Source organism: Coenobita brevimanus, chromosome 78 (genome assembly GCF_032717465.1).
Source record: "Coenobita brevimanus isolate Jiangsu-jjx chromosome 78, ASM3271746v2, whole genome shotgun sequence".
NCBI classification, from domain to species: domain Eukaryota; kingdom Metazoa; phylum Arthropoda; class Malacostraca; order Decapoda; family Coenobitidae; genus Coenobita; species Coenobita brevimanus.
This window is the reverse complement of record NC_137031.1, coordinates 37,679,547-37,704,415: the sequence shown is the minus strand read 5'-3', so window position 1 is coordinate 37,704,415 and position 24,869 is coordinate 37,679,547. Positions and strand designations below refer to the sequence as shown.

Here is a 24,869-nt window from a genome sequence, read left to right as displayed (position 1 = left end):
TGTGCAGAGTCTAGTCAAATTAAATACCTGTACGATGAACAATATTTTTACTTACAATCAGAGGGTAACCCATATATCACAATACTTCATCCATGTTTCAGAATGATAGGTGCAGTGCAAGAATTGCTACCTCTTTGGCTAACTGTGCCTCTAATACGAATAGCTAATTCAAGGGGTAAATGTTTGACAGATGAATACGCTTTGAACTAAGTGTCTGGTCATGTACCAAATTTCACATACCAGTATGAACATAGTGGCTACCAGTACTGTAGTTATGAGGGTGGGACTCTTTTGCTGTTTTTGTTCTCAGTGTAAGAGACACTAATAATACTAATACAGTTATACCACAAAGAAGGAAATAACACTAGAGCAAAACCATCAACATTCACAATACTGTACCTGTGGTAGAGTCAACATTTGGTACATTTCTTCGTTTTAGTAAGGTTTCTTCTCTTTTGTTTTTTCTAAGTTCCACTGTAACTTCCGTTCTCCGTCTCCTCATCTCCTGAAATATCAAAATATCACAATATAACCTGTCTGATAATAATTCTAGGCAATAAAAATGTTTTACATACAAGACACCAATTATACCTATGGTTCAAGGAAAGCAAAGTATATAATCTGAAAATGACTGTAAGGTCAATATAAACCCCTTAAATTCAGTGATATACTGGTACTTTCTTATCTTATCCTGGCCAGCACTACCGGTAGATGATTTCAGGCAACCTGAGTCAGATCTACAGTACCAATGGGGTTTATGAAAGCTACAGGCAACTTCCCCAGTTTCAGGGCTCTCCAAAGTTGAATAAAACTGTCAAGGTAGCAAAAATTAAATTAAATTAAATTATGCCACCAGAGTGAAGAGATTAACTAGTACAGCTCCACCAACTTCCACTGTCATTAGCTTCAATTAGCTTAAGCTACTCATTACTTTCTACCGCTACAGATCCGTTCCAATACAGTACAGAACTTTTCTTTGCCTGGGGTGAATGCAACATATACCGGTACTCATGGGTAAATAATCACACAGCCAGATAAGCCTTTAAATATTTTCATTTCTGACAGTGCAATGTTAATCTGCAACTCTACTCTCTGGACTGTGTCTAGTTACTTTAATATTTCTAGCTGTGTGTGTATGTGTATGTGTGTGTGTGTGTGTGTGTGTGTGTGTAAGTGAGGTGGAAGGGGGGAGAGCGAGGGGGAGGCCAAGGATGAGATGGAGGGATGGAGTGGAGAGGTAGCCTATAAGAGAGAAGGGGGTATAAGCTGGGAGCAGGGCAGTGAAATGGTGGGAGACAGGGCAATATGGACGCAATTTGTTTGTGCCCACCTCTTACAGGATTAAGGCATCTGGCAATAGACAGACAGACAGAATTAGGTCTACCTCCAAACAATTTAGTTCATCAAAGGTGTGGACCAAATTATACCTCATACTTTTGGGTAGATGCAAACTCAAATTCCCAGCCATTCCTTTCAGCAAGTTACAAAAGAAAGAAGAGTGTAGCATCTTACCCCACCTACAGTTTTTGATACAAATTCTTGGCCTAGTTTTAATTACAACTGGGAATCATTACGGTATATACCAGTACCTGATTGTGAATCTCAAACCTGAAAGAAAACACAATGAAACTCACATATCCTGTATTTTTATGACAATCTGTGAGTGAAATGCATCTTTACTTGGCTTGCACCTACGGTAAGTTTCCAGGGATATCAAGATAACTTAAATTGGCAGAGTTCCATTTCTTAAAATCACAAGAATTTAGGAAAATCTGACAAAAATACTCAACTGGAAAAAAAGATTAAATAAAATGAAGTTTTACAGCAAACTGAAACCAGATCAAAAGTCACCTGAGAGTCAAATTATCAGCATTCAACATTCAGTAGTCAAAATGAATGGACTTTCACTTATATCATCCACACTTTCTAGGTTCGTTTAAATATTTCTGTCAAAGGTCATGAAGATGTCACATTAAGGGCTGGTAATTTTTATCTTAATACTTGTGACAACACATCTTATGACAGAAAATTTGCTAGAAACAAAATATTTGTCAGTTGTCAAATTCCAGTCAGCTTTTCAAAAATTATAATCAATTTCTTGGTACACAAAACAAATATCACCTCCATCCGTCCTGAAAGTTTGTCAAATATTGCAGTTTCAGGACCTATGAAAATATATACTTCTACACATCCTGCAACAAACAGGAAGTGATTAACCAATATTACGCGATTTGAGCTGGATAATATCTTTCAGTGTACAGGTATAACTTAAATGAGTATGATACTGCGGAATTATGAAAATCGATGTGCACAACTGTATATGGAAAGCAGAAATAACTACAGCAATCGTGCAAGTAACAGCCACAAAATATATACGGGAAATTACTACGAAGGAATGGTCGACATGGTGTGGACGACGTATTTACTCTCACTGACATTCTATACTCACATCTTGGTCCTTCCCCTTATTCTTGAACACACCCATTCTATTCTTAAACTGGTCATTTTGCTGTTTGTCCATTTTAAGACAGCTTGTGTCCAATTATTTCACGAAAACACGTCCGGTGTCCTGGAAGAGAGACACCGCGTGACGTCACACCCCAGCAACTAAACCATTTTGTGTCCCTCCCTCTCATTGGTCCTCCTTCAGTCAACTCCAAATTTCCAGTCACATGATTCAGCATATTAAGGCAATTATGGAGGATTTAAATGTGTGAAGTCCAATAATTATCTTTCCTTCATCCAAACCAGCAGCTATATATACTCGTTTCCCGGTCTTTAATCAATATGTTGTCTCAAATCAAAGAAGGTGAAGATTTGTTTACAAGTTCGTAAGCCAATCATCAGTCAGCTCAGAACACATATAGAAAAATATGTGAAGGTAGGACATTTTATCAATCTCTGCTTACTCTTCATACTAAGATTATGTGACTTAATCATGTAAAAAATAATAGTGAATGATGAATAAATACAGCTGCTCATTGATGGCGAATAAACATTCATTTAAAGTGACACATGGGTCAGCTGAAGTTTTGATTATTCGTTATATTAATTATGATATTTCCAAAGAAAAAATGATATATAGCTGAAAGTAATCAACTTTTCATCTCCAAATGACATGCAAGAAACCCTCAGAACCATGAATCTCTTATATCTGTTTTTCTACAGGCCATTGATTAAAAAGTTGCGATAAACCATTCTCCTTTATCTTACCATGATACTGTTATAAACAACTAAATGTAACATCAATGTATCTTATTCAATGACCATCAGATATCATTTGAGAGAAGTGAGGTTCTGCGAACTGTGTTTACACGTGAAGTTGTCTCAATCGTGTACCTCGGTCGCATTTTCTCCAAACACCATGGCATTCCGTTTCGACGTACTGGATATTGATGTAGATCTTGATGAAAGGACTGGGAAGAAGAAGCCAGAGAAGTCGAAAGTGAAGAATGAGGAAAACCCCAAGAAAGCCGCAAATAAACCAACAAAGAAGAAGAAGTCTGGGTCGTCGGATGACAACTCGGTAACATTGCCCATCAAATATATTTCATAGTATTTAAGGATAAAATTGAAGAATTCAGGAGTAACGAAGTATGCCTCTCAGTATGTATTTAAAAACTGGCTGATACATTAGCTGTTTAGAGGTTAACGTAACGAAATTAAACAAGGACAGGTATGAGATGGGATATCCTCAGTTAGCTGTTGATGGGAGTGGGCGTTTTCACACCCACAAAAAGAAGGAACTGGGTGTTCGAACGGTTTCCAGAGGTCCTGATACCTAGAAGTTAGGATGCCATTCCCAAAATATACACTGTCCCAAATTCCATTAGCCTGTGTCTATTCGTTCATACCTTAACATCCTTATGGGACTGTCCCATTGACCGAATTAGAACACACCCATTTCTCTCATTGTCCCACCCTTTCCACTTACCGTAGTCTCATATTCAAGTACAACAAAACCATAATTCTCTCTGTACGGTACCGTAGTTATTTAGGTCATCATAGAGACACTGATCAGTAAAATTGTTCTACTCCTATTGGATTTAACAAATAATTTGCGTGTGTGTGTGTGCATGCCTTTTTTTGGTACTGGTAATCCTTAAAGAGACAGGACCATGTTCTATTGCAGTTTTCTTCTGTTTTTTCTTTACCTTAGCCCTTCATGGGATTCTTTGAGTATTTTCCAATTGCATTTTCAAGTTTCAGTGTCTTTTATTTCTGTTAAAGGTTGTAAAAGGTTTTAAAAAACATTGTTTACGTCCCTAATGACACTGAAGACAGACAGACATGCCATTTTGTGGTTTGCTGAAGACAGGCAGATGCAATCGCAGAACACCATTTTTGTCACAAAATTACCTTTATCAGTACCGTACCTGTTTATTGGTGGTAGGTGGTGGTGACCAACATCCACTCACTTAATGTAGTGCTGCCTTTTTCTTCCATCACCTATATCATTCTTTTTCTGTGTCTACCCACCTCTCTTCTTGCTTCTCCCATCTTTCCTGTCACTTTTTGTTACTCTTCTTTCCTTTTACATTGAGTGAAGCCTAATGGTTTCCTGTAAGCCAGGAAACCATTTGCAACACTGGGTGGTAACCATATAACCAGTCCATACATGTTCCCTAGATGTCAACAAGTGGATTGGCAGAGGGTTAGTGTCCCTCCCTGTAAAACAACTAACTCAAAGTCAAACGGCCATTCCTTATGGGATTAGGCTATGGCATCTGACTATAGATACTGTATAGATAGGCTAGATAGATAGTACTGTAGGCTACCTGTTTATCTAAACCTAACATAAATTTTCACACAGCATCGCAAACAGTACATACCATACAATCATGCATCATAAGTGGTACTGGTAGGTTGTTTTTTAGGACACTGCACCATATCCCCCTCCATTAGGACACATCCCAAGTCCTATACAGTCAGCAATGTCCCTTTTCACTGTCACAGCTCTTCCATGGTTTTTGCATTAGTTCTCATGTGACAGTAGCAGATTGGCTAGTTTTAGGAGGGATAAGAATGAGTGTCTTCACAAGAAGAGGCCTTTGAGGGGGAATGCCTGGCGAAGGAGAGGTCTGTTTATATGTATAAACTGCATCCTTACAGTCTCATTTCTTTTATTATAATATTAGTTATGTTTTTTTAACAGCTTCAGGCCCTGGCATTTGGGAATAACAAAGGGAAGAACAAGAAGAAACATGGCAAAGGTGGTGAGGGGCAAGAAAAGAGTGGATCACCAGCCAAGACCAATGGAACTAAGACCAATGGACAGACAGAACACGTTGTGGATGAGGAGTGGCAGCGACGAGACAATGAGGTTGGTGACGAAGTTGTGTGTTTGTTTCAAGTAGTTTTAAGTGTAAATAACTATCACTACTTATTTACATTTTGTAAATGTTACATTTTATCCCCTACCAGTTGAAAATGTCATATTAAATTTTTTCTTATTATTATTTAAGATGTTTCAGTTGAGTAATGGTATTTTACAGCTTCTAGAGAGATATTAGTAGGCTTCTGGTACTGGTGCTGTATATACAGTATTTGATAAAAGTATGAAGAAACTTTGGGCCTATTACATATTTAATAGGTGCCATAGGCTATATAGCTAATAAAGAGTTTCATACTGCTTTAAATATGATAATCTGACAAGACTAATGGTTTCCTGTAAGCCAGGAAACCATTTACAACACTGGGTGGTAACCATATAACCAATTCACACGTGTTGCCTGCATGTCGGCAAGTGGGTTGGCGGAGGGTTAGTCCACCTCCCTGTAAAACAACTAACCGAAAGAGAAATGGCCACCCCTTATGGGATTATGGCATCAGGCCATAGATAGATAGATGTAACTATTGCATTGCATGCAATCTGCCTTTTCAGTCTGGACTACCAGGTACCTTTAAATATGAGTAAACTATCTGCAGTTGTTCAGTATGTTATACGCTACCAGACAATAAGTTGGCTTATGGAGTCCACATCAGATTTGTTCCATAGCTGTTTTATGCTCTCAGTTATGGTGTTATACCCTTTTTGCTCTAACTTGGCCCAAATTTAGCATCTTTCCACAATGAATGCTCAGTTTTAATAATACACATAACACTGAAATATGATGTTAATCAGCAAGAAGTGCAATGGAAAGGACATGGAGCTGAAGTACTGCCTTATTTTGCCTTTGAGATGTGAAATAATGTAGAAGTAAAAAATCTGGGCAAAGTTAAGGTAAAAGAACCATTGTGTGAAATTTTAGATAAAGCAAGTCTTGTGCTAAGTGAAGAGTGACAGTTGTCCATATACGGTACTGTACTTTCTTTGCATTTTCAGTTTGTGCGAGATGCAAATGAGCGAGCCTTGCAGGAAGCGCTAATTCTCTCCAAGCTTGACTTTGAAGAGAAGAAAGATTTTTATGCACAGATGAAGAAAGAGCAACAAGAGGATCACAAGGGAGGCAAAGTCAAAAAGAAGAAAGATAAACCAGTCAAAATGAGCTTAGATCAGTTCAATAATCTCCGTCCAGATCAGGTAAGACAGTAGAGATGCTTATATAATACATGCATGTTTCATTACTGTAGTTATTGTGCTTTTGTTTGTCTACGTATAAAGCTTCTCTGTCAGTTATCTGAATTCAGAGAGCTGATACATACAACTTTATCCTTCCTCAAGCTACCCTGTCCTGTACATAATGTACCGAGTCCATAGTAGAGTTAATCTTCTGTGTCACCTTTCTTTTGCGTCATTTTTTGCTGTCAAATTCAGAATATATTACAGAAAGAATGCTTATGAAATTTCCATAGCTACCTTTAAATCAGATGTACCAGTTTCTCCCAAGTTACAGGACCAGTTGTATGGAAAAAGTTGCAGTAATTTGAAAAACATAATTTTATAACAAGACAAGCATATAATTCTCTAGACAGAATTCTACCATAAACCTTCCCTGTCTCACACGGTTGGCTGCTGCTTTATCTATACAGTGATGAAGATAATATTGAAGGCTTAAATAATGAATGAATGGATGTGTGGCCCTGTTCGCCAGGCACCATGTTAATAAGTTTTGCTGTTTTCCCTGTGCTGTTTCTGCCCTACCCAACCCCATAAATGTGATTCAGTGACTGATAATGTTAAAGTGTATGTCCTCTTTAGTTGGCAGGGAGAGCTGACCCAACGGCAGGAGAAAGCTCCAGTCAAGAAAATCATCAAGAGGGAGAAAAGTTCTTTGATAATATTGAAGAAGCAGCACGAAAGACACTTGAGAGAGAAAATCGGCATGAGAGTTACAAAGCCACAGCTGGCCAGGTATCTATATTGCGCATTATAAATTAAATAGAATGCTGTGGTGGACTACGTTTAGTACGGTACCGGTATGGTTAGCACCCCAGTTGAACATTACCCATAAGGAGTTTACATCCAAGGATTTGTTGGGTTTTATTGTTCACATAATGTTACTAAGGGGTAGGGAGCTGTGTAAACAGCCTAATCCAAGAACCATACACTCCTGACTGGATGATAAAGGATTGGATGAAAGGTGGGCAGAGAGATATTAAGGTTAAGGAAAGCAGAATGGTCATCTTTAATTGTAAACAGGGTAAAGTAATATTATAGTTCCAGTATTCTTAGATTATAAAGGGAAACAGTACTTTCCATTTCACTACCCTATTAGGTTCACATCTGTAATCTTGTTTGTTTGCAGGAAAATGATGAGAATGCAATGATTGTGGCATATACTGTACTATTTAGCTATCTATAGCCAGAAGCCATAATCCCATAAGGGGTGGCTGTTTTCCTTTGAGCTAGTTATTTCACACACACACACACACACACACACACAGTGTGTGTGTTTCTCTCTCTCTCTCTCTCTCCAGTCAACTTGGGTAGTTCGCGGTTATTTTAGTCTTCATACCTACCATGACTAAGAAATTCTGTGAAATTATAACTAACATAACATATGGGGAAAGTTACTTATGAGTAGCCCCTCAGAAAAGTTGCCCCTTTCACCATACATACACCTGACTAGTCACCAGCAAACACTAACACCCTTTCAAAATAGTATGTAATATTTAGGCCAATGGGAATGAACAATATTGTAAGGGTCTTACCTAACTTCAAGTGATGACAATGCTTAAGTGGACAGGGGAGGAGGGAGAGGTTCCGAGGCTTGAGGCACACTATAGCCTCTCAGCATAAGACGAGTGTGGTAGCAGTGGAGACAACAGGGTGGACTAGTGTGTCTGCCTGCCGCTAGGTGTGGATGGAAAGTGCTGTGATTGGCTTGTCATGCTTGAATATGATTGGCATCCAGCGGCAACTAGCGTAAATGATGCCATGACCTGGAAAATTCCGCAGAAGTGAGTCACTTGGGACAGCGACCATGGGTGTCAAAATTTATCAGAGTGATTACTGCGACGTACGAAGCTGTCACAGTTTGGCTGGAAAAGTACCGTGAATTAGAAAACCATGACTAACAAACCTGCGATATATCCAAGTTGGCTGTGTATGTATTATGTATATATATACCGGTGTGTATGTGTGTGTGTGTGTGTGTGTGTGTGTGTGTGTGTGTGTGTAATATATATATACAGTATATATATATATATATATATATATATATATATATATATATAATATATATATATTCTATATATACAGTATATATATATATATAATATATATATATAAATGATAAATCTTCTCTTTGTCAGAGATTGTTTTTGTTTTCCAATGTATCTGCTGTACTTAAGTGGTAGGTGGTGGCGACCATCATCCACTCACTTGATGTAGTGCTGCCTACTTAGCCTTTATCATTCTTTTTCTGTGCCTGCCCTCCTCTCTTCCTATTTCTCCCATCTTTCCTGTCACTTCTTATTGCTTTTCTTTCCTTTACAGGTGGCTTTACATTGATGACAAGCCAGATGGTTTCATGTAAGCCAGGAAACCATTTACAACGCTGGGTGGTAACCATATAACCAAACCATACGTGTTCCCTACGTGTCAACAAGTGGGTTGGTGGAGGGTTAGTGCCCCTCCCCGTAAAACAACTAACTCAAAGTCAAATGGCCAACCCTTGCGGGATTATGGCGTCTGGCAATAGATAGATAGATAGATAGACTTAAGTCTTCATTTTAACCTCAAGGCTTGGTATGGTATGGTGGAACTTAACAGACTTTTTCATTTTTAATGTCCATCATTGGATGATGTGAGATGAGGTAGGTTACTCAACAGACATCCAGCATTTAATTTTGTTTATTCCCTCCACAGTACAACCAGGAAATACGAGCCACCCAGTATGAAGCTGAGCTGGAAAAGCGAGACTTTGAGATCCAAGCTCTTAGACTAGAAGTGGACTGTCTAAAAAATGAACTCAAGGCAGTTAAGGGCAGAAATAAAAAGTTGTGTGAGGTAAATCTTTCCTGTGGCATCATTACTTAGTGAATTTAGTACAGTATATGTAACTCCCTTTCACACTATACCAGTAAATTATTTTTTCCCCTGTTTCCATTTATAGAGAATGTAAAAATATGATAAATATCTATTCATTGCTTCTGCCTGTTAGTCACCTAGTATGACACAGGGAATGTGTGGATAATAGCTATCCCTGGGGTTATGTATTTTTCTGATTGTAAATCATCATCATCATCCGGACCTCCTTTGCCACCCTAGGGCAGGGTGAGGAGTAGCAACATCCAGACAGCCCAAGTCTGCCCAGTTCAATGGGCCACACTTCCATTCACTTACCATTCAAGCCCCTGGAATCCTGGCTCTATCAGATACACCAAAAACATTCACCATATTCTGTAGCTTCACATACACGTATCCGATAGAGTCATTTCGGATGCTGTCACGTTAAAAAGGGGTGCCAAATCCCTGATCATACATTTCTCACAACATTCATCCAGCCAGCTTGATCTCTTGATCTCGCCAGTCCCCTAGCCTTACCGACTTCCACATCTTTCTTCCTCACACAGTCATCCACCATATCCCTCCACCTCCTTGGCCTACCTCGCCTCCTTCCTCCTCCAGATTCACTCAGATATACCTTTCTCACCACTCTGTTGTTATCCATTCTCTCCACATGACCAAACCATCTTAGTACACTCTCTTCAAATCTGGTGTCCACAGACATCCTCATTCCGCATCTTTCACGAATCACGTTATTTTGTATCCTATCCACTCTTTTTACTCCACATACATTCCTCAGCAGTCCCATCTCCACTGCTCTGACTATTGACTTTTCATCTTTATGCCACACCATAGTCTCACATCCATATGTTAAAGTTGGCACTAACACTCCTTCATGTAAACCTCATGCAGCTGCAACACTCAAGCCTGTTTCTTATCATGGCCCTCATAGCACCAGCTACTTTCCTTCCTTGTGTTACTCTACTTTCCACTTCTTTTGCACATTTTCCTCCCTTTTCCATCACTGTACCCAGGTATTTGAACTCTCTCACCAGTTCCAGTCTCCATTCATTGTAACATCACACTGGGAGGCACCCTCTCTCTCAGTAACCACCACTTTACTCTTTTCTACATTCACTGTCAAGGCACGACACTAACAGACATTAGCAAAACTCTGCACTAGTTTTCCAAGTTCTTGTCTGGTATTTGCAAGTAGTACTGCATCATCAGCATACAACAAATTTGAGATATTCCATCCATCACCATTCATTACCAATGCCATCCCTCTCTCCATTACTTGTGTTTTTATGTCTCTCATCACCCCATCCAATTATATATTGAACAACCATGGGGACATGGCACAACCTCATTGCACGCCAACACTGTTCGTGAACCATTCACTTAGATGCCCATTTACCCTACATGTCTCACTACCATCATTAAAATTCCTGATGGCACATGCACAAAACCTTCCATAATCCTTTTGTGTCTACTTTGTCATATGCTTTCTCCAGATCCACGAATGCCATAAAAACACTTTATACTGTAGTCCTTCTCACAAACCTTCTCCACTGTCTATCTTACTGCAAATGTTCGACCCATACATCCTCTGCCATCTTAAATGTCAGGACCAACTGCCTAGCCCCTGGCTCCTACACTTCTTATGGGGCAGTGTAGGAGTGGATGATGGATGGATGGATGGACATCATTTGCCACTCCTAATGTCACCCTGTTCATCACTCACTAGGACTTCAGATATCTCTTACTTTCTCTATAATAATTCTTCCATATACCTTCCCCACCACACTCAGTAAACCTATACCGCAATAATTTATGCACTCACTTCGCTCACCTTTATTTTTGTACAGGGGTACAATCACAGCCTTTTTCCACTATGCTGGTACAGTTTCACTCATCCATGCCCTCTTACACATCTCCAACAAGCACTTCATTCTGCCCTCTCCTCTACACTTAACCATCTCTTCATACACTTCATCAACCCCAGCTGCTTTCCCATTTTTCAGATGTTTCACATAATTCTTCACTTGTGCAAATGTCACATTTCCGGGTGCTGCATTCCTTCCCTGCACAGCCCCAACACCAATCATGTTTACAGCAGCACTGCTTTTTATTCCCTTTCGTCAGGCTTCCAAAGTATTCTTTCCATCTGGTCCATACCTCATCCCCATGGGTTAATAATCTACCACTTACATCCTTCACACTTTCACATTTAAAAAAGTAAAGGGGAAATGCAGCTTACTGTAGTATATAAGCTTAGAATATTCATCTAGCCCTACAGCAACGAAAGTTCTAAGTTCCTTCCTCATCAGCATACAGTCATCCAACATCAGCCAGAAAGTAGTCTTCATCATCACTTCCACCCTGTTGTCTCTTTAACACCATCACTCTTCCAAGTGTCACTAACACCTCATTTCATTATTGTAATGTAACTAGTGAACTAAATTTAACTGAGGATATATCTGAAATACAATTAAAAGAGTTTTAGTAGCTATCAGCAAAATAGCATCCAAATTTGTTTCTTTGCTTTTATGTTTCATGTGTATTAGAATCAGTGTGTCTACTAACATGGTCAGTAAGAATGACCCTAGGAAGAAATGAAAGAACACTGAATCTCATTATGCATGGCCACAATAAAATAATGAAACTTCAAATTGAAGTTAACATTGTCCCCCAGGTGATTTGCTCAGCAGAGATGAAGAGCAAAGCAGAGCTGGTAGTTGAACTGGACAAAATGAGCAAGGTGCGGGAGGAGCTAACACAGGAAGTCCTCAACCTCTCCGGCCAGCTTGAACAGGAACGCTCTAAAGTCAACCAGCTCACACTTGATTTAAAGAAAATGAGTGTGAGTATTGGTTAGTTAATTACCAATAATTTTCCTCTCCTTGACTCATTAGAGGATTTTATCATTCTCTGATCCATTGTCAAGAAGCTGACCCTTCATTCTTTACTCTTTCTTCTGCCTATGGGTGACTTTACACTCCCTTTTTTGTCTTTCTTTCCTTCACTCTTTCCTCTTCCCTCTGCCCATGGGTGACTCTACGCTGAGCGACAAGCCAAATGGTTTCCAGTACACCAGGAAACCATTTACCATGCTAGGTGGTAACCATATAACCAAATTATGGCACCGGGTGGTTTAGTGGGCAGTTAAGGTGCTCCAGTCGGATTTGGCTTGTGTAGGTTTATATCCAAAGGGGTGGATAGGGTTTATTGCTCAATTAATGTCACTCAGGGATGAGTGAGGCTGGCAGCTCTCATCTCAACCCGTAATCACCAGGCCTTAAAATCTTACGTAAATTCCAGGCATATCCGGGATTCCGGACATACCTTTGGGCGGTAAAAAATATATATATATAAATGGTACAAATTTTATTCTTATATTTTTTACATGAAATACAGGCATTTCTAAAGTAAATTATTTATTACTTACATTTCGAAATGAAACTAGCATAGACGGAAAAATATGGGGGAAAAAAAATCGTCAAAAATGGGACAAAAAAACATGACTTTTCTTCTATGGATTGTAGCCAGCCTCAGTCTTAAGGTATGCCGCTGAAACTTGGCACACATGGAGTCCATACGTCCCACATGATGCTCCAGTTCCCCGCATGGGTTGTTGTTTGCAATGTTGCAAAATGAAGGGTATGTGTCTGTGCTCCAGGCATGTCCGGGATTCCGGACAATGGGGCTCTAACTCTATGGTAGAGACAGGAACCACATGATTACACCTCACATGGCAAGAGCACATCCCAAACTGAGATATCATGGGTAGCCAGCCTCATAGGCCTAACACCATCTTGTCCACGAGGCAAAATAGGCCTCTTGTTGGAATCTCGGAAAAGTCTAGCAATTAGGGGTTAAATATCACGGCCAACTTGCCTAGCCACCGGCTCATACGTTCCTCATGGGGTGGCACAGGATTGGATGATGGATGGATGGACAACTGCCGTAACACTTTAGGCCCTATTCCTAGGAGCACTTTTTCCCTTGGCTTTGAAACTTTACCAGATAAGAGTTCTTTGCTATTCTGACACAATATTCAAAGATGGCCATAAATTGGCAGCCTTTTCAGCTACCCTCACTCTTTCATATCTTCTCCCATTTTTCAGGGGAACCTCAGGTACACAATGGCATCAAAAGAGTAAAGACTTTTATGTGCCTGGTTCATGTTACATCATTGTAACTTTTGTATCTACTGGGACAACTAAGCTATATCCAGGCACTGTAGAATATGACATACTTAGCTCTTCAGGTACTGAACACTTTGAGCCAGCAAATGGAGAAATTTCTTGCCATTCTTGATGTTGTCCCAGGCACCTTTGAAAAGTGAGTCCAGTGGACTGTAGGCTGGAGCTGCCCTTCTCCTGCATTTCATTATACTGCTTTTGTGGGGATAGGGAGGGAGCTGAGGAATATTTATATAACCATGTAGTACAGCTGCGTAATTACATCACTTGCACTGCATGAAGGTGTCCCACTGCAGCACCAGGGTTTTATTCCATGACCCACCTCACAGTCATTCTTGCATCATTCAGTCCCATCATTACTACTTGGCCCAGGAGAGCCAAGCAAAGACATAGTGCAGATGATTTGTAATAACCATTTAAATATTGCATAATGGTAATTTCCATTATTTTTTCTTCCAGGGTAAAAAGAAGCAGAATGCAGAAGGGGCAACCAAGGACTAGAAGAGATGGCTACATAGTAATGGTTATTCAGTACACACATTTTAAAGCTCACGTAAGATAGACCTCTTCACAGTACGATTGATTTCCAGCAGTATCAACAGACCCTTATAGAAATGTCAGAAATAATGCAAAGAAATAAATAAAAATGCTACACTTATATTTTCAAGTACAAATATTCCTAAGCAAGATAAACATTTTTAGGACACTGAAAAATAGCATTTGCCACCATTTTCAAACTGCTGGTAATAGTATTATAATCAGAGATGAATGAATGTTGTTATATACAGTATATTGCATTGGTAAGATGTACAGTATCTTGTATATCTGTTTTTAGATACTTACATCAAGTTAAAACACGATGTTGTTTTGTACTATTACATTTTCTTGGTTATAATGTTCCAGGGTTATGTAAAGCATAAAAGATGCACTCATAGTTTGATTCCTTTGATAATCATTTGTAATGTTATCAGATATATTTTAATTACTCATTTGTATGATTATTAACCACTGTAGCAAGGAGAGGTTGTATTCTAAGAGCTATCAGTTTGGTCAAATAAGTGCATTAGAATTCATTTTTAAAAATGTACGAGTTATTTGGTGTGGTATGTGCTGCATCAAAGGTCATTGCTGATTTATTTTTCAAGATTATGCTGACATTAGAAAACTACACCAGATCTTTATATTACTACATATTCGTTTTTCACACACCTTTGATACCCCGTTTTAATGAGGATATTTGTGTAAGTCAGGTATCAATTTCAGTTCTTGTTATACAGACATTGTTTTGGTTACTTTCTAATGGTTCACTGTCATATTTTCAAGCAAAATGGAGGGCTGCATTAAAGTACTGCTTTGTTTTTACGTGAGCTCACTTGGGATATAGATTTTTCCCCATATGTGAAGGACATGCAAGTTCCTTAGACAATTGCAATATTTACAAAACTGTAAAATTTGTTTAAGGTTTATGAGACTACTTTAAATGGATATTTCCATACAATTTTGTGTATTTGGGGAACATAAATCATCAGAAACTATTGCAGCTTACAGTATAGTTTTCTGTCTGAAGGGGGAAATATGAATGCCTCTGGCAAAAAGTGATCAGTTACTTGGTTACCAATACAGCACTCACTCTAAATTGTTTTATCTGGTGTATTAAGAGTAATATTTTTGTAGGGAAATCTGAGTCAGGCATTAACTGCAAGCTTGATATATACAGCTTTACCATACTCAGTGCAGTACTGTAAACTTGAAAACTTGCATTTTATGATATATTTAGCTTGTGGGTGTTACATGTGTTTAACAAAGAAAAGTCTATATTTTCTTTATTGTTGGTATTTTTTTAGTTCCAAGTGATTGAACTCATGTATTGAAAATATTGTCATCCAACATCAAGTGAAGAAACTACATTGATTCCTTGGGTTTGCTTATCCTTCAGATTCATTTACCAATCTACCTTCAGTACTGGATACCAGTATGGGCTCACTGGTTACACACACATAAATAGAGGGGTACTCACTGGAGCACATCTCTCTGACAAGGGCAACGTAGTTTCCAAACCACTCTTCATATTGGGTTAGGTTTTCTCATCACTGATTAGGACAGTGATTCCCAACCTTTACACCTTGGAAGAACCCCTGAAACAATTTTTCATATCCCTGGGAATCCCTACCAACAGTGTGCATTTGCATATTATATATATATATATATATATATATATATATATATATATATATACACACATACATACATACAGTCACCGCTTGCATAACTCTGGAATATTGTACTCTGAGGCTCCCGCTTTATGAAAATTCCACATTATAGGGCCATATGTTTACATGTTAAAGGGTTTCATGGTACCCAAGCCACCCTCAAGTTCACTTTTGGGGGCAATTTTGAGTTTTTTTTCCAGGACATTTACATACCTAATAAAGACTTCATTACATACAGACAGATGTGGATGTGATAGGAAGTGTTATGAGAAACACACTGAGGTGGTTTGGCCATGTGGAGAGGATGGAGGGCGAAAGACTGATGAAGAGAGTGTATGTGAGTGAGGTGGAAGGGAGAAGAGGGAGGGGGAGGCTGAGGATGAGATGGAGGGATGGGGTGGGGAGGTATGTGAGAGAGGGGGGTGTGAGTTGGGAGCAGGGCAGTGAAATGGCGGGGGACAGGACGACGTGGAGGCGATTTGTTTGTGGCCACCCCAAGCAGGATTGAGGCGTCTGGCAATAGATAGATAGATTACATACAGACACCAGAGGATTCCCCACCTTCAATGGAGGAGGTTGTGGGCTTGCTGGGAGGAGGTGGAGTGGAGTTCCGTGGCCAAAAAAAAAAGAGCAAGGATCACACTGAGCATGTGTGCAGCCAGGGCAAGGGGAGAGGGTAGGCTCAACTGGAGCAGGAATGCTCAGTGGACCGTGACAACACCCCGCGCAGACACATTACAGCCATAAGGTATTGGCTGATGAAACTTGCACTATGACTATCACTGGGCGCGTTATGTCTGTTCCCACTGTGTTATGATCCTAGTTTGCCGCATTGTGACTGTTTGAACCATAATTTGGGGCCTCTGGCTGCGTTATGTCTATCAACGTTGCATAGTATGGTGTTAAAAAAAATGGGCAGCTTCCTCCACCCACGTTATGTCTATCAATTTCACATTGACTAAATTTTGGCATCAAATTTTGCCTTCCATGTTATGTGAGTTTCACACTACAGGATTGCACATTATGTGAGTGGTGACTATATACTGTATATATATACGCAATTCTCCCCTCCGTCTCTCAGCTTCTTCCACACCTGCTTCTCATCCACTCACTATATGCTTTCTTCTTTTGTGCCACAGCCTCTCTCACCTCTTCATTCCACCATGCTGTTCCCTGCACCCCCTTTCGTCTTCTCTTCACCCCACACACCACCTCACATGCTGCACAGATTTCTCCTGTGAATATCTTGCCCACACCTTCCGCGTCCCCCATCTGCTGCGATCCATATTTACTCAGTCACTCCTCCACTTCCCTTCTATATTCTGCCTTTTTTTCCCATCCTCTTGTAACTTTTCCACCCTGCTTGTATGTACTACTTCCTCCTGTCCTTCCCTTCTTCTATTTCTCCATTTCATTTGGACTTTGATTCTGTAGAAAGTCCACTCCCCAATCTCTATATACACTTGCATCCATTACACACCCTCTCATCTTTTCATCCACACAGACAATCAATCATTGCCCTCCGTTCATTCAGTTCACCACCCACCCTTCTCATCACTCGCCACGTATACCTATGGATCATTTTGTGCCTGAAGAGGGTATTATCTATCACCAAACCCCTCCTGGCACAAATATCCACTAAAGCACTGCCATTCTCATCCATCTCTGCAGGCACATCCCGCTCACCAACTACTCCATCCACCTGCACATTCCCTGCTTTTCCATTCACCTCTCCAATCAAAAACATTCTTCATTCCTTTCAAACTCTTCCTTGCACACTTCCACATTTGTCCAGAATGCTTCTCTCACTCTGCTTGCAGGATCTTGCATTAGCACATACATGCACACAAATGCGCATATTCGAAGTCCAACTTTCAATCTTACCCACACAATCCTTGAGCCAACAGATCCATACTCTCTTACATTCTCCTTCCATCTGTTGGTCACAACAATACACACTCCTTCTTTTGCCCTCTCATTCTCACCTACTCCTGCGCATATACCTCCATCCATGCTCCCATTCTGTCACATTCTCACCTCCCCAATTAGTTTCAGTTAATTCATATACAATACATCCACTTTCGCACCCTCAAGCACCTGGACAATCTCTCTTTATTTCACTTCATCATTTGCACCCCTCACATTCCATGTAGCTATCTGTACCATGTCCTTAGTTCAGTCCTTAGTTGTCACCTTTTGGTCAGTCCTGGTCCAAGGCTTCTTGTTCGTATTTTTAGTTGTTTTCCAGGGAGGGTCACTAACCATCCGCCAACCCGCTTGTTGTCACATGGGGAACACGTGTTGGTTGGTTATAAGGTTACCACCTAGCATTGTTAATGCTTTCTTGGCTTATAGGATATCATTTGGCTTGCCACTCAATGTACAGCTACCCTAAAAACAGAGTAGCAATACAGTACATGTGTGGATGATGGGCACCCCCACCTACCATGACAGAGGTGAAAAGATTAGCCAGAAGAGAGTGGATGAAGATTTTGGAAGGAACTTGATTGTAAAGTGGAAGGAATGTAAGAAAATGTTCTGGAAAGAGGTAAAGAGAGTTAGACTGTGTGCCAAAGAAGTTAGCTGGAGAGTGAAAGATAAAAATGGTAGATTATTAGTGGAAAAGGGAGAAAAAGTGAGCAGATGGAGAGAACACTTTAAGGAACTGTTGAACACAGAGAATGAAGGCAATGCAAGTATAAGAGACTGGGGAATGGCTGGAAAAAGGACAGATGTGAGAAGAGAGGAAGAAATCAGTAGGATGGAAGTTGTGGAAGCAATAAAGGAAGTTAAAATGGCAAGCCCCAGGAACTGATGGAGTGTGTGGTGAAATACTGAAGCATGGGGAGAGATAGTAGTAGAATGGATATGGATGATGTGCAGATTGGCCTGGGAGGAAGGTAGAGACCCAGAGGATTGGAAGTCAGGTATAATTATTCCCCTGTACAAAGGAAAAGGGGAAAAGGAAGTGTGTGGTAATCATAGGGGCATTTGTCTTTTTTGTATAATAGGAAAAGTACCATATATGATAGGATACTTATTGGCAGAGTTAGGGAAATAACAGAGGAATCAGTTCGAGAAGAACAGGGAGGTTTTAGGAAGGGAAGAGGTTGTGTAGATCAGATATTCGTTCTTAGATCGTTAGTGGAAAAGTTTCTAGAGAAGGAATTTGGAGAAAGCATATGACAAGGTGGATAGACAAGGATTGTGGAAAGTATTAAGTATATATTATGGAGTAGATGGGAAGTTGTTGAAGGCCGTGAAGATTATGCATGAGGGTGCTAAGGCTGCAGTGCATGTGGATAGTGAACTGAGTGAATTTTTCTATTTGAAGGTTGGATTGAAACAAGGATGTGTCATGTCTCCATGGTTGTTCACTCTGTCTATGCATGGGGTTATAAAAGAGATACAGGTAGGGCAGTGGATGTTGCAACAGCCCTAGTGAAAGAGGGCAGTGTTTGGAAACTCCCTGTACTGTTGTTTGCAGATGATACTGTGTTGTTAAGCAAAGACAAAAAGGAGCTGCAAGGCTTGGTAGACGAGTATAGTGTAAACCCTTGATATAACGAACTTATTGGGGGTAGGGGTGGGTCATTGTACCCAAAAGTTCGCTATATCCGAAGGTCGTTATTAACCAAGGGTTTACTGACCCAAGGTCACTATATCCGTGAAGTCGTCTGGCCCTATGTGTGCAACCGCAACTTACTCTATGTAGTTTCACGTGGAGAATTCAATGGTTTATGTAGTTATACAGTACATGTACAGTAAATACCATGCTGTATGAAGTTGTACATACAGTACAAATACACTGCCTATAATGTAATGCAGTACCGTTACAGTACACTTACCACGCCAGGGAACAAACTTTCGCTGGATATAGTGACCAAAGGTTGCTATATCCGTCGGAAGTTTGCTCTGGAATTGGTGGCTCGTCATATCCAAAATTTCCTAGAAAAGGGTTCGTTATATCAAGGGTTTACTGTGTGCATATATATATATATATATATATATATATATATATATATATATATGTATATACATTGGGTATATATATACTTTTTTGGTCTGACTCAGGGCATTGGCTTCACAGCCTGCTCCCAAAGCCCAATAGTCCTCCTACATACCATACACCTCTACATGTCACCACTTCAGCGCTAATGCCCACCTTCCATATTGAATACATGCTAGGGCTGTCTCATACAGGACTGGTGTATTGGTATTAGCAGGGGTATTTTTATGACATGACGGCAGGTCTTCTGGTAGATCAATAAAGTCTAATTTTATGAAATTCAAATCCTTAAACTGTTCCCTGCTCCAGCGGGCATTTGAACCTGGGTCCGGTAGGACTGCAGGCCACCTCTCTACCGATTGAGCCACTGCCTACCCCTAATATACAGTATACTGCCCTTTCCTCTCATCTTTCCTTTCTTCCTTTTCTGTCTTTCTTTCCTTCAGTCATACCTCTTCCTTCTGTCTACAGGTGACTCTACTTTGAGTGACAAGCCAAATGGTTTCCTGTATAACAGGAATCCATTTACAGTCATTACTCGTTTTACGATGATTCGGTTTACGATAATTCACCACAACGATAATAGAAAAGTTCCACCCCAAAATTCGATTTACAATAAACTTCCCCCTATAATGATTTTGCCATCAGAAAGCACCTGGCACACGCAATGTGACCGTCGCTTGTCTCAGGCAAGATGGCGGCCCCGGCGTGCAGGCATTATTATGGTTTAGGTCCCACCTCCCCTTCAAAGCCCTGACTTTTCAACTTATTCATGTGTGCCCCCCCGTTATCGTCACCTCTCAGCCAAACATCGTTCTCCAGTACTGTGGATTTGTGTGCCCAGTGGTAAGGTCAGTGCCAATGTAGGCCCCAGTGCTATGGTTGGTGCAGGTATGGGCTGGATTCCCCTCCCCCTAACCTATTCTTGTCTGACTCAGAGGCTGACCACTAGTGCCTGTAAGCACAGGCTGTCCCCCAGCCTCGAGGGGAACGACTTGGACCAACACAGGAAGGAATGAAGGTGGGTTGTCATTTATGGTTCAGTCTTGGTTAGGTGACTTTGGGAAGTTGAGTTGACATAAGCCCTTTCATAATGGGTTTCAATCTCCCGATTTACGATAAAATCGGTATACGATAAGGTATGACCTGACGTAACCCCATCGTAAAACGAGTACCGGGTAATGACTGTACTGCACTGAGCGGTAACCATATAACCGAATTATGGTGCCTGATGGATTAGTGGATAATTAAGGCACTCCAACTGGATTGTGCCTGTGTAGGCTTAAATCTAAGGGGTGATTGGGGTTTGTTCCTCACATGATGCCACTTAGGGATGAGTGAGGCTGGTCACTCATCTTACATGTAATGGGGCAACACAGGATTAGATGGTGAACGAATGAATATATAAATGTATGTATGTATGTATATATATTAGTGGTGGGTGGGGACGCTCACCATCCATTCTGTTATGCTGAGTGTTTTTAGGCCAACTCCTCGTACTAGAAACACTAGCTACTGAGCGGGGTCCTCTTTCTGGACCGGAAGTAAAGCACTAACAAAGGAACAGGACATAAAAACTAGGCAGTCCACCTTTAACACATCTATTACCTTAATTCAAACACTGTGACAATATTACATGGAATGATATTCTGGACAGGGGATACAGATATACAAGGTTACGTTAAGATAGCACGGGATGTTCACACACACTGTAATTACACTTTACAATGGGTTAGGGTTCTATAAGTGGATGTGACTGTCTTTCATTAAAGTCCAAAAGGTCTTAGTTCACTGGTGCAATAGGGATATATAGGCTTAATGGTCTAGGGGAGGAATATAACTATAAAAGAACAGGGGGAGCAGATCACTACAATTGACTGGCTGGGCTCAGCGCGGCGACTCTCGCCCACGCATACACTGGTAAGGGGGAACTCCTCTATTCTGGGCTGGGGGAACAACACTAGATTCATGGGCCCAGAATTTATAGTCTTTAATCAAGGGAAAGTAATCACGGGCACTTATAGATGGGATCCCTCTTATTCACTCTGTCACTGTATCACTGTCCCTGTTTCATTTCCTCAGATGTAGGAGGGAATGTCACTAATCTTGCCCGATTTTCTGGGGCGATATCACTCTGTCACTTTAAGGGGACCTCTGGGGGCTCTACCTGTGGCGGGAATCACCGTACCCGCTGGGGGGGGAACTCGACCCGGGTCCGATCCACTGAGGTGTTGCAGGGAGACCCTCTTGCCTGGGGTCTCGACCTGTTGTAGACCCTCCTCTCTGGTCCCGTCGTCACGGTGCAGGAAGACCCTCTTGCCTGGGGTCTCGACTTGATGTAGACCCTCTTCTCAGGGTCTCGTCGTTGTGGTGCAGGGAGGCCCATCTATGTGGGGCCTCGACCTGGTGTGGTGGCCCTCAGGACTGGAGCCAAACAGGTGGAGAAGTCGTGTCTGGCGTCGGAGGTTCTGAGGCAGGAGGAGGACAGCGTTGGTAGGCTGCTGGGCTCGCCTGGGGGTCCGGGGACTGTGGAGGTCTGTCAGGGGACGCGCCGTCAGGTGTGGGCTGCGGCCTCGTCTCCTGCTGGTGCCTGGGGGAGACAAGAATCTCCCGGTAGTGGGAGGTAGGTCCCGACTGGGACTGGGTTTTTGCTCGGGGGACACCTTCGGGGCAACTCTCCCGGGTGGTGTCCAGCTACTCCTGCAGGAGTTGGCTGAATATAGAGGACACACGGAGGCCGTGTTCTCTCTCTTACACAGGGAGGGTAGCACAGAAGCAACTCTCTCTCTTGTCTCCAACACAGCCGTGGCGCCAGGTCGATCGGCCCTGGGACCCACTTTTGGCTTGATACAAGGGGCTCTTACCCTTGGGGTGGCTAGGGGTGTTGGCCCCTTATAGTTCACTATTGGGCCTCCTGCCCTGTTTGTGATAGAGGGTATTTCTCCCTCACAGTTCACTGAAGGACCTCCTGTCCTGGTAGTGGCAGAGGGTATTTCTCCCTCGTGGCTCACTGTGGCAGAGGGTACTGGCCCCTCGTGGCTTACCAGAGTAGTGGCAGAGGGTGGTGTTTCCTCGAGACTCACTGTGGCAGAGGGTACTAGCCCCTCGTGGCTCACCAGAGTAGTGGCAGAGGGTGGTGTTCCCTCGTGGCTCACTGTGGCAGAGGTGCGAACACCTCGTGGCTCACCAAGGGACCTCCTGCCCTTCTGGGGTGAAGCTGTGGTCGTCACCACAATACTACTAGGGACTGATTTTATATCAGTCCCACCCCACTGCTGTCGATGGTCAACCCGCAGTGTAAGTTGTTGCGGATCTAGCTCACCTGGCGTTGGGGCAGTTGCGGGAAGAAGGGGCACAGGTCAGTGGTGGTTGTAAAATGCCCGCCGCCTGTCTTTCCGCCCCGCCACCCCCCACTCCACCACCGGGCCACCACCACCCCACCACCCGAGGAAGAGATCACGGGGAGGTTAATGACCCAGGGCAGAAGGGTCACCCAACCACCAATGACCTGTGCCCCTTCTCCCCGCAACTGCCCCAACGCCAGGTGAGCCTAGATCCGCAACAACTTCAACGGCGGGTTGACCATCGACAGCAGTGGGGTGGGACTGATACGTCAGTCCCTCGTAGTCTTGTGGTGACGACCACAACTTCACCCCAATGGGACAGGAGGTCCCTAGGTGAGCCACGGGGTGTTTACACCTACTGCCACCGCGAGCCACGGGGAAGTACCTTCCTCTGCCGCAGTAACCCAGGTGAGCCACGAGGGGCTTGTATCCTCTGCCACAGTGAGCCACGAGGGTGTAATACCCTCTGCCACAATCAGGACAGGAGGTCCTTTGACGAGGGAAGAGAGCCCTCTATAACAAATAGGGCAGGAGGCCCAATAGTGGATTGTACGGGGCTCATGCCCCTAGCCACTCTAAAGGTAAGAGACCCTCACACACCGCCACAAGTGGGTCCCAGGACCGATCAACCTGGTGTCACGGCAATTGTAAAGACAAGAGAGAGAGTCGCCTCTGTGCTACCCTCCATAAATGCAAGAGAGACCATGGCCTCCGTGTGTCCTCTAGAGCCAGCTAACTCCTGCAGGAGTAGCCGGACACCACCCGGGGGAGTTACCCCTAAAGTGTCACCTGAACAGAGGCCTGGTCCCAGTCGGGACCTACCTCCTACCCCCGGGAAATTCTTGTCTTCCCCAGGTACCAGCGGGAGACGAGGCCGCAGCCCACACCTGACGGCGCGTCCCCCAGTAGACCTCCGCAGTCCTCGGACCCCTAGGCGAGCCCGGCAACCCGTCGACGCCGACCTCCCCCTGCTGCAGACCCTACGACGTCAGGCCCATCTGCTACACCTGTTTGGCCCCAGTCCCTAGGGCCAACACAGACAGGCCTCCCTTCACAGTGACCAGAGGAGGGCCTACAACAGGTCGAGACCCCAGGCAAGAGGGTCTCCCTGCATCGTGACCAGAGGAGGGCCTACAACAGGTCGAGACCCCAGGCAAGAGGGTCTCCCTGCACCGTGACCAGAGTGAGGACCTACACCTTACAGTGACAAAGTGATATCGCCCCAGAAACTCGGGCAAGAATAGTGACTTTCCCTTTCCTGTAGTGATCCAGTGACAGAGTGAACCAGCGGGATTACACCAAAAAGTGTCCGTAAATACCTTCCCCTAACAAAGACTATAAGTTCCGGGTTCATCCGAGCAGTGCTATCCCAAAGTCCAATCTAGAGTAGTCTCCCCCCTTGTCAGTGTACGCGCGGGCGAGAGTTGCCGCGCCGAGCCTAAACATTGAACTCTAGTGCTCTACCTCCCTTGTTAATTTATAGTAATAATCCCTCCTCGGCTCATCAAGCCCAGACATCTCTATTGCCCCGACACGCTAAGACCTTTTGGACTTTGATACAAGTGAATCCCATCCACTTACGGACTCTTAACCTATTATAAAGCATAATTAAGGAGTGTGTGAATATCCCATATTACACTAACGTAACTCTGTATATCTGTATCCTCTGTTTATAATACCATCCTGTGTGATATTGTTAAGGTGTTG

At 42.4% G+C, this 24,869-nt stretch overlaps 2 protein-coding genes across 2 annotated transcripts in view; one reads left to right on the top strand and one right to left on the bottom strand.

Annotated features, from left to right (window-relative positions):
- Nucleotides 1-2,589, bottom strand: part of Kap-alpha3 (karyopherin alpha3) — a 57,439-nt gene extending 54,850 nt beyond the window's left edge. Inside the window, exons 1-2 of the mRNA XM_080279350.1 lie at nt 2,450-2,589; nt 400-505 (exon numbers count right to left, since the gene is read on the bottom strand). Of these exons, the coding sequence (XP_080135476.1) occupies nt 400-505; nt 2,450-2,521 (178 nt within the window). The 5' untranslated portion in view covers nt 2,522-2,589. The remainder of the gene's footprint in view (nt 1-399; nt 506-2,449) is intronic.
- Nucleotides 2,590-3,334: 745 nt separating this feature from the next.
- LOC145408851 (G kinase-anchoring protein 1-like) lies at nt 3,335-14,247 on the top strand. Its single transcript, XM_080279491.1, has 7 exons — nt 3,335-3,526; nt 5,156-5,323; nt 6,326-6,523; nt 7,142-7,294; nt 9,254-9,394; nt 12,090-12,257; nt 14,059-14,247. The coding sequence occupies exons 1-7, from the start codon at nt 3,365-3,367 to the stop codon at nt 14,098-14,100; spliced, it is 1,032 nt and encodes a 343-aa protein (XP_080135617.1). The 5' UTR covers nt 3,335-3,364; the 3' UTR covers nt 14,101-14,247.
- The last annotated feature ends 10,622 nt before the right edge of the window (nt 14,248-24,869 follow it).

Excerpts from the sequence above, each read along its gene's own strand:
- LOC145408851 (XM_080279491.1), top strand. The coding sequence starts at position 3,365 with ATGGCATTCCGTTTCGACGTACTGGATATTGATGTAGATCTTGATGAA. Across the intron at positions 3,527-5,155 it reads GGTCGTCGGATGACAACTCG|CTTCAGGCCCTGGCATTTGG; the intron begins GTAACATTGCCC and ends TTTTTTTAACAG. Across the intron at positions 5,324-6,325 it reads GGCAGCGACGAGACAATGAG|TTTGTGCGAGATGCAAATGA; the intron begins GTTGGTGACGAA and ends TTGCATTTTCAG.